This window comes from Sinocyclocheilus grahami, unplaced genomic scaffold (genome assembly GCF_001515645.1).
Source record: "Sinocyclocheilus grahami isolate Dianchi unplaced genomic scaffold, SAMN03320097.WGS_v1.1 scaffold1686.1, whole genome shotgun sequence".
NCBI classification, from domain to species: domain Eukaryota; kingdom Metazoa; phylum Chordata; class Actinopteri; order Cypriniformes; family Cyprinidae; genus Sinocyclocheilus; species Sinocyclocheilus grahami.
Window position 1 is genome coordinate 96,716 of NW_015506865.1, and position 12,298 is coordinate 109,013.

The 12,298-nt window shown below is 39.2% G+C and overlaps 1 protein-coding gene across 1 annotated transcript in view; it reads right to left on the reverse strand.

Annotated features, from left to right (window-relative positions):
• Positions 1-12,298, reverse strand: part of LOC107572042 (transmembrane protein 184A-like) — a 24,572-nt gene that overhangs the window by 7,319 nt on the left and 4,955 nt on the right. Inside the window, exons 3-8 of the mRNA XM_016258441.1 lie at positions 10,645-10,810; positions 9,266-9,356; positions 7,714-7,789; positions 6,577-6,668; positions 6,293-6,462; positions 5,949-6,146 (exon numbers count right to left, since the gene is read on the reverse strand). Of these exons, the coding sequence (XP_016113927.1) occupies positions 5,949-6,146; positions 6,293-6,462; positions 6,577-6,668; positions 7,714-7,789; positions 9,266-9,356; positions 10,645-10,810 (793 nt within the window). The remainder of the gene's footprint in view (positions 1-5,948; positions 6,147-6,292; positions 6,463-6,576; positions 6,669-7,713; positions 7,790-9,265; positions 9,357-10,644; positions 10,811-12,298) is intronic.

Sequence of the window (12,298 nt, forward strand, 5' to 3'; positions counted from 1 at the left end):
GCAGACTGTCATCACTCAATGGCTGGATGTCTAAGTGGTGCCCGCAGAATAACACAGGTTTCATAGACAATTGGACAAGTTTTTGGGACAGACCTGACCTGTTGAAAAGAGATGGTCATCATCCCTCCAGGGATGGTGCCGCTCTTCTCTCTATAAACTGGGGCCCAGGTCAGGAAGCAGACAGATTTACTAAACCGACCATCTGCTGGCCGCCTCACGTCACAGAATCAGTTAATTCTCAGCACATAGAGACTCGTTCACCTAGATATCATACTATAGAGACTGTGTCTGTTCCCCGAACTAGCAAATACAAAAAAACGTCCAAACCAATTTAAGGGTAACAATTTAATTGACGTTCAACAAATAAAAACAGATATAATACAGATAAACAAATGATAAAGCTTGGCTTAATGAATATTAGATCCCTTTCTACGAAAGCGATTTTTGTAAATAATACGATCCCAGATCAAAACCTAGATGTGCTCTGTTTAACAGATACCCTGGCTAAAACCAGATGATTACATTATTTTAAATGAGTCTACCTCACAAGATTACTGTTATAAACATGAGCCGCTTCCAAAAGGTAAAGAGGGAAGTGTTGCTATAATTTATAGTAATATTTTCAGTATTTATCAGTTGTCTGATATCAAGTATAATTAATTTGAAATAATGGTGCTTTATGTAACACTATCTAGTGTAATAAGTGTTAATGATGAATCCCTACTGACGTTTGTGCTGGCTACTGTATACAGGCCACCAGAGCACCATACAGACTTTATCAAAGAATTTGCTGATTTTCTATCGGAGTTAGTGCTGGCTGCAGAAAAAGTCTTAGTTGTTGGTGATTTTTATATCCATGTTGATAATGAAAAAGATACATTGGGATCAGCATTTATAGACATTCTGAACTCCATTGGGGTCAGACAACACGTGTCAGGGCCTACTCGTTGTAATCATACTTAAGAATTAATACCGTCACATGGAATTGATGTTAATGGCGTTGAAATTCCGCAGCAGTGATGATATCTCAGATTATTATCTAGTCTTGTGTATACTCCATGTAGCTAAAGCAGCAAACTCAACTCCTTGTCACAAACATGGTAGAACCATCACTTCTACAACAAAAGACTTTTGAGACTTCTCAATTCCCCAGCATATCCAATAGCTCAGAAAAACTTCGTTGTAACCGAAACTATGGACTCTTTTCTAGCACTTTAGATACAGTTGCTCCTTTAAGCTTGAAGAAGATTAAGGAAAACGGTGCCCTAAAGACAGCAGTTGGAAGAAAACAAAACTAGAGGCATTTCATATTGCATGGAGGGAAAGTACTTCCTCCTACAGAAAAGCCTTAAAAACTGCTAGATCTGCTTACTTTTCATCTCTTTTAGAATAAAAACACAACCCCAGGTATTTATTCAGTACAGTGGCTAAATAAAGAAAAATAAAGCATCAACAGGTACTGACAGTTCCCAGCAGCAAAAACCTTCAAACTGGCTGTTATTAAACGGGTCATATGATGCTGCTAAAAAGAACATTATTTTGTGTATTTGGTGTAATGAAATGTGTTTATGCGGTTTAAGGTTAAAAAAACACATTATTTTCCACATACTGTACATTATTGTTTCTCCTCTATGCCCCACCTTTTTGAAACGCGTCGATTTTTACAAAGCTCATCAGTCTTGAGCGAGGTGGGCTCTGATTGGCCAGATATCCAGTGCGTTGTGATTGGCCGAATACCTCAAGCGTGTGACAGAAATGTTATGCCCCTTACCATATTGTGATGCCCTGTCCGGCTGGAGCGACGAGACAAAAACATTAAAACCCATAATAAACGAGGCATTTGTTGCATCCAGTGGGGACATAATTACGAATTATAATGACTTATACTGTCTTTTTACGTGTTGCGTTGCATCGCGCAGCGTAAACATAAAACCATGTCTGCATTTGTGATCGGAGATATGACAAACAACAAGTGCTTCTCTACACTGCCCAAAAAAACTCGCGTTTGAATCGTCAGTGGCAAATTCTTTAAATATAAAAAACGTACTTACAGTCTGTGAACAGAACAGCCGACATTGTAGTATACTCTACCATGATCAGGAAACAGTCCTCCAAAAAATGCACTGGACACATCTGAATATTTGGGTTAAACTGTTCTGGAGGATTTCCAGTCAGGATTTAGACTATATCATAGTACCGAGACGGCTTTCATCAAAGTTACAAATGACCTGCTCTTATCATCTGATCATGGCTGCCTCTCTATTAGAGCTACTGGATCTTAGCGCTGCGTTTGACACTATCGACCAAGAATAGACTAGAAAATGATGTTGGCATTAGTGGAATTGCATTAGCATGGTTCAAGTCATACTTATCTGACTGTCATCAATTTGTAGCAGTGAGCCTTAGTGCTCAATTCCAATTTTTTCTCAGATCCGATTTTTTTTGTGTAGCTGTTCACATTGTTGTTTTAAATGTGGCCAATATCAGTTTTACAGTGTGAACAGATCATGGTTCTGAACTGACCCACATGCGCAAAAGAACAATACGAACAGGGTTTCCAGGTTTACACAACAAAATCCGCCCAATTGCTTCTCAAAACTTGTCCAAAACTAGCACAGCCATGTTCAAGGGGATAAATATCGCGTTAGTGGGGTCGCATCGACCCACAAAGTTGAAAAACCTCCCGCGGCAACAGTGGAAAAGTAGCCTAATTCCGCGGGGAAACTGTGGATTTGGCAACACTTGCGCAGCGTGCTGTCATACGGAAGTAAACATGGAGGACATAAAGTAAGCGATTATGCGTTTATTTATAGTGTAATCTGCAGCTGAATCCGGCAAAATTATGTGCAAGCATAATGAAAAATAAAGACAAGGATGTGACAAAAGACAGCAGAGTTTTGAAGCTTTTATGATACGAGCCCTCATGCTTTGTTTGTATATAGAGTTGTCACTGTAATTCTTATGAGTTCTGACACATTACACTTCCACTGATTACCTTTCGCAACTGTCTTGATAACTTTGGGTATGTAAAAATCTTTGAAGTGTCTCCCGTCAGCGCGGAATTATGACGAATGTCGATCTAGAGTAACGTAAAAGTCGCATGAAATCCGACATGACTGTTCACACTGCATTCGCATTGCAAAACATCTGACATGTATCGGATTTAGTACCACATATGGAAGTGGCACAAATCGGAATTGAAAAGATCAGATTCCATGCGCTTTGTGCTGTTCACACTGTCATGACAAATACAGATCAGAGTAACGCGTGAGCAAAAAAAAACGGATTTGGGTCACATTTACCTGCAGTGTGAACGTAGCCATATTCATCACAAGTGCAGTATGGAGTACCACAAGGCTCAGTATATTCCCATCTTAAAAATATATCTAAATTACAAACTATGTCTTCAATGTCAAATGCAGAAGCGTTAATTCATGCATTCATGACCTCAAGGTTAGATTATTGTAATGCTTTATTGGGTGGTTGCTCTGCGCGCTTAATAAACTCCAGCTGGTCCAAAATGCAGCAGCTAGAGTTCTTACTAGAACCAGGAAGTATGACCATATTAGCCCGTTTCTGTCAACACTGCACTGGCTCCCTTATTGAACATCATATACATTTCAAAATCTTGCTACTTATAAAGCCCTGAATGGTTTAGCTCATCAGTACTTGAGCGAGCTCATATCACATTATAGTCCTATAATGGCGCTTTTCCACTGCATGGTACAGCTCGGCTCAGTTTGCGTTTCCACTGCAGTGTACCGCTTTAGAGTGGGCGGGATTATAGACATGTCATTATAGTTGTGCCGCCACTACTGCCACGACCTCCTGAAAAACTTTTTCATTCCGTATCGTCCCATCAAGCTCTCGCTGGATCCGCTCCTCGGCTATCAACAAGAGGAATGCCTGCACTTCCTCAACAGACCACGAAACAGCCATTATTATGATACTCGATCTAAACTGTTGCGTTTGTTCAAAAAAAGTTGCGTTCGATCCTCGCTGGCTGTGCTGGTTTAATAGTGCAGGTAGTGATGATTCTCTCCGACAAATCAGTGATCAGCAGGGTTTACACGTCACATTTTGGTAACGGTACGGCTCACTTGGAACCTCAGCCAAGGTGGTACTGAAAAAAGTACCAGGTACAAGGTACTGTACCCAGTGGAAACCCCCCAAAAGCAAGCCGTGCCATACCATGCAGTGGAAAAGTGCCAAAAGTCCGCTGTGATCTCAAAACTCTGGCCATTATATAATATCAAAATCAACTGCGGGCGGCAGATCCTTTTCCTATATAGCACCCAAACTCTGGAATAATCTGCCTAGCGTTGTTCAGGAGGCCGACACACTCTGTCAGTTTAAATTTAGATTAAAGACCCATCTCTTTAAACTGGCTTACACATAACACACTATCACATTTCTATAATTCAAATCCGAGGAGCTGCAAGGATTGCTAGGCTGCATCCGTTAGGTCAACCAGAACCGGGAACACTTCCCATAACACCCTATGTACTTGTTACATCATAAGAAGAATGGCATCTACGCTAATATTAGTCCGTTTCATTCTTATTCATTCATTCATTCTTAGCCAACCAGATCCAGTCTGTATCGAGATCAGATGGTCACTGCAGTCACCCAAATCTAGTCCAGATGGTGGATCAGCACCTAGGGACGACCTCTACAGCCCTGAATGTCAGCGGAGACCATGTCCACTAGATGAGCCCCAGAGACAGATCCCCTGTGAAGACCTTGTCACCTCGACAGCTATCTGCACAATTCTGACTTGTGTTGCAGCCTGGAATTAAACCACACCCTGCTGGTTTCTCTGGCCAGAAGAGAACTGGCCCCCTGACTGAGCCTGGTTTCTCCCAAGGTTTTTTCTCCATTTCTGTCAAATATGGAGTTTTGGTTCCTTGCCACAGTCGCCTTTGGCTTGCATAGGGGACACTTAATTAACGGCAATATTGTCGACTTGATTGCACAGATACTATTTGAACTGAACGATGACATCACTGAATCAACGATGGACTGACTCTAACTGAAAAACTGAGTGTTTACTATTGTCCTCTTGTATTATCGACACACTATTTTACTGTATACTGTAAAGCTGCTTTGACACAATCTGTACTGCATAAAGTGCTATATAAATAAAGGTGACTTGGCTTGATAGCTGTGATATTTAATCAAATGATATATTGATTGTTAACATTACACGTACATTAATATCACGAATATTCCAGTGGCAGTAACTAGCGGTTTGTCTGGTTGACACTCCAGCATAGTAGATGGTGGTATTGCACCTTAACTCTGGTTGCCACTGACATTAAATATAGAAAGAAATAGCTACCGACAACACAATGTGTTGTTATTACTGCCACACAAAATTCTGTCAGAGGAGGTTACAAACTCTTTTGAGAGTGATTCTCTCAAAATCAAGTCTTTTGAGTGTGAATGAGTGGAAAAAAAGAAAGAAAACATAAAATGAATCATGAATTTGACTGATAGCATTATTTTTTTCCTCCAAAATTTCTACAGGTATTGCGATATCATTAATTTTTTAAGTCACAATAATCGTGTAGTGAAAATCTGATATCATAACACCCCTACTGCAAACAAACAACATAAGGGTGAATGTCAGAATTGTAATTTTTAGTTGAACTATTCCTTGAAATTGTCATCATTTGACCTCATTATGTTGCAACTGAAATTCCCAAAGGAAAGTTTTGCGGCAAGAAAACACCTGCTGAAGATTTCGTTTTCTCAAAACACAGGAGTTATTTTGATGATCTGTCTATGAGTGGAGCTTTCCAGCAGTCCTCTGAACTGTGAGTCATAACCCTCCTGAGGAAGAAAACTTTCAGGTGCCTCATAAAGGATTGCTGAGACATGTTTCTAAGATCCTCTAAACAACAAGTTAAAAAGTTTTGCTTTGTTTTTCTGAAGTGTCAGATTACCTGGTGCTTCACTCTTCTTCTCGCGGTACACACTGGAGGTGAAGGCGTAGCGGAGGGCGATGGCGGCAAAGAACATTTCAATGCAGATGATGAAGTTCTGCCAACCAGCAGCCACTGTACCAGCCCCCACCTCATTACCATCAATGACCAGAGCTTCTGGGATCACACCACATCGCTCCAGAATGGCCAATACCATACCTAAAAAAAAAAAAAAAGACATACCAAAAAAATTTGCAGGCAGAAACAAGGTCCTGCCTTGTCCACAACCATATTCAAATAAAATGTTTCATGTGTTAATGAACAGCTTGAGATGAATACTGAACATACAATGCAGAGTAACCAACCTTGCCAGAAGGAGAGGAAGATGACGGATTTGATGGTGAGGAATTTGAGCACAGGCTCAAAAGGTCTCAGAAGGTCACTGGTCGCAAAGTAGAAGAGAAAGAGGGCATAGAGAGCCAAACTGACAGAAATGTTGTAGATGATGGTGATGTAAAGGTAACCTCCCGTTACACTATATGAAAAGACACAAGACAAGGAGTAAAAGACAGTTCTTTAAGAAGTCAGATGTTGTGTTATTATGGAATGTTGATATAAGATAAAAAAGAATGAATGACAGGTGGCTCACTTAAAGTCTCCATCGTGATATTTGCCAAAAGCCTGCAGAAGGATGGTGATGACAGCCATGATGGGCTTCACGACACAGAACTGAAGTGTGGCCTAGATGATGACATTAGTAACAGAAGCAGATGAGTAAAGGTGATGGTTTGGTTTTTACGCCGGTTCCATTTAGTCAACACAGGCCTGTAATATAGTTTGAGTGATAGAGAACTTCTAGTCCTCATCATTTTCAAAGGCATGGTAATGTTGCATGCTTATTTTTGACAGGAAGTGCTTATTTCTTACATAATCGACATGACTGACAAATCCACTCATTGAGAATGACACAGAGGAGAATTTTTTCCCCAATCTCGCTACATGCAAGTCAGAATCAACTGCTTGAATCATCAACGTGGAACTCAAGTTTTAAATCGAAGCTGTCTTTGAGAAAAGCCGTCGCAAAATAATCAAAGCACGCTCTGTCTCCGCTACATCGCAAGGTGATGCTTTGAAAAATCCCACATGTAGGCGTCTGGTCAGACAGATTTATGTGTTCTGAAATTCCACTTCCTATTAAAAAAAGTTAAATTCACATTCTTTTCAGTCTTTTTGGGTATGGGGCTCTCAAATCCAATTTTCATCAGTATTATTCTCAAAGTGCGAGCGGGTTCCTCAGCTGCCGTGCAGACAGCATCAGGCTGGCAGCAATACCTATTTTTTGTGTTTATTATCGAGTGACTTGCACCTGCTTCCAATTGTTTTTAATCCTACTTTACCCACTGGAGCTTCTCAGGAAAGACAATAGTACAAATATAACAGCTGCCACTTCATGAAAATTCAGGAAGAGAAGGTAGATAAAGGTTGAGGAGACAAAGAAATTCAGACCCTCTTATTAACATATTCATGCTGTTTACATATAGCCATTTGTACTCATACAGATGCAGGTCAAAACAGAATGGGATAGGAGACATACTAAAATCCTAAAATTTTCAGCTTATTTCAACATTGTACATCTCATATTTGCAATTTGGTCTCACACTTTTGGACTCCACTGGAAATAATCTGAATATTTTAGGATTTCTAAAAAGTTAAACAAAGAAATGTTATGAAAAACATTGCTGTGAAGGAAAAGTTATTTTAATTTGAAAGAAAAACGGGAACAAACCTGCTTGCAGAATCTCAGGAAGCCAATGGAGTAACTCATTCCTCCCAAACAGCACGTCCCGTAAAGGCAACTTGACCTGTTAAAGGCAAATGAAAAGGAACATTTGAAAGGTGATGCTATTCTTGAAGGTAATTTGATGAATTTATATTTTAAACACAAGCCAGGCATAAAGGTATTTTGCACAAAAAATTGAAAATCTTAAAAACAGAAAACGTTGTCAGAGCCTTAACCTAGAGGTTAAAGGGTTAGTTCACCCAAAAATGAAAATTAGGCTGCGTTTTACTCACCCCCGAGGCATCCTAGGTGTATATGACTTTCTTCTTTCAGACGAATCCAGTCAGAGTTATATTAAAAATTGTCTTTGATCTTTCAAGCTCTATCATTGCAGTCAGCGGGTGTTGTATTGCTTCAGTCCAAAAGAAGTTAAATAAAAAGCGCCCATGCATAAAAAAAAGTGTCTCACACGGCTCCGGGGGGTGAACAAAGGCCTCCTTTAGCGAATTGATGCGTTTTTGTAAGAAAAATATCCATATTCAAAACGTAATAATCACTTTAATCTAGCTTGCACCAGCCGTTGTACACAGAAGCAGTTCCAGGAGCATGAACAGTTCCTATGAGGTCAGCGTTGTGCATGCGCCGGTAAGTCTAGTGTAAACCAACGTTTGTTTACAGGATCAAAGGAAGCAAAGTTTCCTTACTTTAGCAAAGGAAAAACAGTCTCCTCTTGGCTTATATCGAAATCCTCTGAAATCCTTTTTTTCAAATTCTCATTTTGTACTTCTAATTCTCGACCGTTACTTCTGAGTGGCACATGCGCAAAGCTGACCTCATACGTCATTCCCCCGGAACTGCTTCCGTTTACAACAGAGAGCGCAAGCTAGATTCAAGTGATTATTACGTTTTGAATATGGATATTTTTCTCACAAAAATGCATCGATTCGCTACAGGAGGCATTTGTTCACCCCCGGAGCCATGTGAGACACTTTTTTTTATGCATGGGCACTTTTTATTTAACTTCTTTTGGACTGAAGCAATGCAATACCCGCTGACTGCAATGATAGAGCTTGAAAGATCAAAGACAATTTTTAATATAACTCTGACTGGATTCGTCTGAAAGAAGAAAGTCATATACACCTAGGATGCCTCAGGGTTGAGTAAAACGCAGCCTAATTTTCATTTTTGGGTGAACTAACCCTTTAACACACATGCTGAGTCATGGTGATCATGTGCGTGATCACAACAAAATTTAAAATTAAGGTGACGGCCAACATGTTGCATTTACTTTTCTCAAAGCTCTTCACTATGCATTTTGTGGGAATTCCTTCTCCATGCTGGATATATGCGATGCTGCCTTAGAACTTTGCCAAAATGAGGTACAGAGTGGCAGCATAAATATTAAAATGTTAGATTGGCAGCATAATTAAACTGTCTACAATTTGGGGCAGCCTTTAAATAGGAGGCACACTTATCATGCCTTAAAGCGCTGATCACTAGGTTATGAACCTAGCAGTTGTTTAAAAAAAAAATAATAATAAAAAATAAAGACACTCACTGAATAGGTTTTCCTCTTATTTCCGACATGATGGCACTTTCTCCTCCAAGGTACTCAAAAGATAGACTCAGGAAGTTGTATATCACAAATGCTAGAATGATAAAAGAAGAAAAACAACCAACACAAGTCAATCATGAAAGCCTAACATAAACAATTTGCTGAATTTGCAGAGAGTTTTAAATAAGCAGACAGAATATGTTCGACATGAAAAATAAATAAATAAATAAATGCAATTTCCTGTCACTTTGTGCAAAAACCGGTCAAGATTGAGGAGTTGTTTGTGTCCAGGAAGTCCATCTTAACAGACTTCAAACAGACTTTAAAGACAGATTAGATGGTTAGATCTCATTGTCTCGCAGTGTGTACAATGTGTATTATTTGTGGTAATATTTTACTGATGGTCTCTATGACTAAGACTTCACACCTTTGAAATTATACAATTACAATTATATAATTATATTTAAGGTTATTATTATTATTATTATTAAGGCTTTTATTCAGCAAGAATGCATTAAAATTATCAAAAGTGACAGTAAATACTTTAATAAAGATTTGTATTTCAAATAAATGCTGTTCTTTTGAAGTTTTTATATTAATGAACACGGTAGGCAAATGACGGAACCGGTGTTGCGGCTTAACACCAGTATAACTGAAAACACCGTCTACCGCAGCAGGCCTACTTAAGACTGGAGTAATGATGCTGAACATTCAGCTTCAGCATCACAGAAATAAATTAGCCTACATTTTAAAATATATTCAAATAGAAAGCAGATTTTTTTAAACTGTGATAATATTTCACAATATTACCGTTTTTACTGTATTTTTTAATCAAATAAATGCAGCCTTGATGAGCATAAAAGACTTCTTTCAAAAACATTAAAAAAAAACTTGCCAGCCCCAGACTTTTGAATGGTAGTGGATTAAAGACTACAACATAATCACTCTAAACTTCATAACAGACTCATTTATATGAAATTACTATTATATTCAGTGCAACGAAGGATTACATGAAACAAAACAAATCCCCACACTTGAATTTTCCCATGTTACTTAAATAACACAGTAAAAACTGTGTTTCAAATCGTCATTGTCTAGGAGTAGTGGGATAGACCTGAAAAGATAATAACAGGGACATTTGGCCGTCCTCCCTTCTAGCTGCAACATGACAAACTGGTCTGTTCAGTTACAATGAACATGTATCCGTTTCCCCTCTATGAAACCTGCCACCCCACGTCTGTAAAGCAGGATCTCCTCCCTCACTGCAGGCCAGACTTCCAAACAACAGCACACGTCATTCCACCAGTGTGATATACAGAGTGAACATTATGCCCAGGGGGCAGGAGAGACTAAGGGCAGAGAGCAGCTCAGATTTACTGTACCTTCATAACAGTCCCGAACGGAGTCGAAATACACATAATACTGGGCATTACTGATGAACAGCAGGCTGAGCCAGGAGTCGAAAGCATAGATGGGAACGATGAAAAGGATGCGGATGATGTAGCGCTGCTCATTTGGCACCGTGTACGACCTTAGGTGCAGGTATATCTATAAAGACAGAGTTTGTTAAGCAAGACAAAAATTTGCTTGACCACAAAATAAATTGAGTCAGACATATATTGCAAAAACAGTGAAATGCAAATGATTCAAGTGCATTGGAGCAACATGCTGCAGAGCAGATCAAAAGGTGGCAAGAACACAAGTATCATTTGTTTAATATCAGACACTAGTAATGAGGAAAAGTGAGGTGGACAAACAGGAACTTGTATGCAGTAGTACCAGTGACACACAGTAAATAGGTAACTGTAAAAGTCTATAACAGTGTATGGACAGCTAATAGAACAAATCAAACAAAGCAATGTTTAACCAAACTAAAGCTGACAGGATATTAATAATTATATACTTCAAAAGAGCTTTTAACATCACTAGCTGTTAGGAGACAATACATGCATTTTCTTAGCAGTATATTACAAACAGTTGTCTTCCTTTTTCTCAGTTTATGACGGGTGGTAATCAGCATACAGGTTCAATACCATCACTTAATGTTATTTTGGAGTGTTTGTGTGGGAATTTTTGCCCATTCTTCCACAGCATTTGTGGGGTTAGGCTGTGATGTTGAACAAGAAGGCCTGGCTCGTAATCTCCGTTCCAGTTCATCCCATAGGTGTTTGATGGATTTGAGGTAAGGACTCTGTGAGGGTCAAGTTCTTCCACACCAAACTCATCTAACCATGTCTTTTTGGACCTTGCTTTGTGCACTCGGGCACAGTCATGCTGGAGTAGAAAAGGGCCTACCCCAAACTGTTCCCACAAAGTTGGAAGCATGGCATTGTCCAAAATGTCTTGGTTTGCTGAATCATTAAGTTTTCCCTTCACTGGAAGTAAGCAGCCCCATACCATTATCCCTCCTCCACAAAACTGTACAGTTGGCATAATGCAGTCAAGCAGGTAACATTCTCCTGGCATCCACCATCCATCTCACCCATCAGACTGCCAAACAGATTTGTCACTCCACAGAACAGGTTTCCACTGCTCCAGAGTCCAGTGGTGATGTGCATTACATGTACTTGGTGAGGCTTGCATGGAGCTACATAAACCCATTCCATGAAGCTTTCGGGGCACAGTTACTCAGCTGATATTCCAATAATATCACTTACAATTGACCGTGGAATATCGAGCAGGGATGAATTTTCAAAAAACAATTGCAATTATTGTATTGCAAATTATTGCAAAAGTGGCATCCAATCACAGTTCCACATTTGAATTCACTGAGCTCTTAAGAATGACACTTTTTGTTTCCCCACAAATGTTTGTAAATGAAGACTGCATGGCTAGGTGCTTGAGTTTATACACATGTGGCAATGGGTCTGATTGAAACACCAGATTGAACTTCTGATTTAGGTTTTTTATACATATATTTTATTTCAAGTAACATTTTTTTTTTAATGGTTTTAGCCTAGTTTCACTTAACTATAATAGTCCTGCTTTGAACCTTTTAGGGCAAAAAAAAAAAAAAAAAAAAAAAAAAAAAAAAAG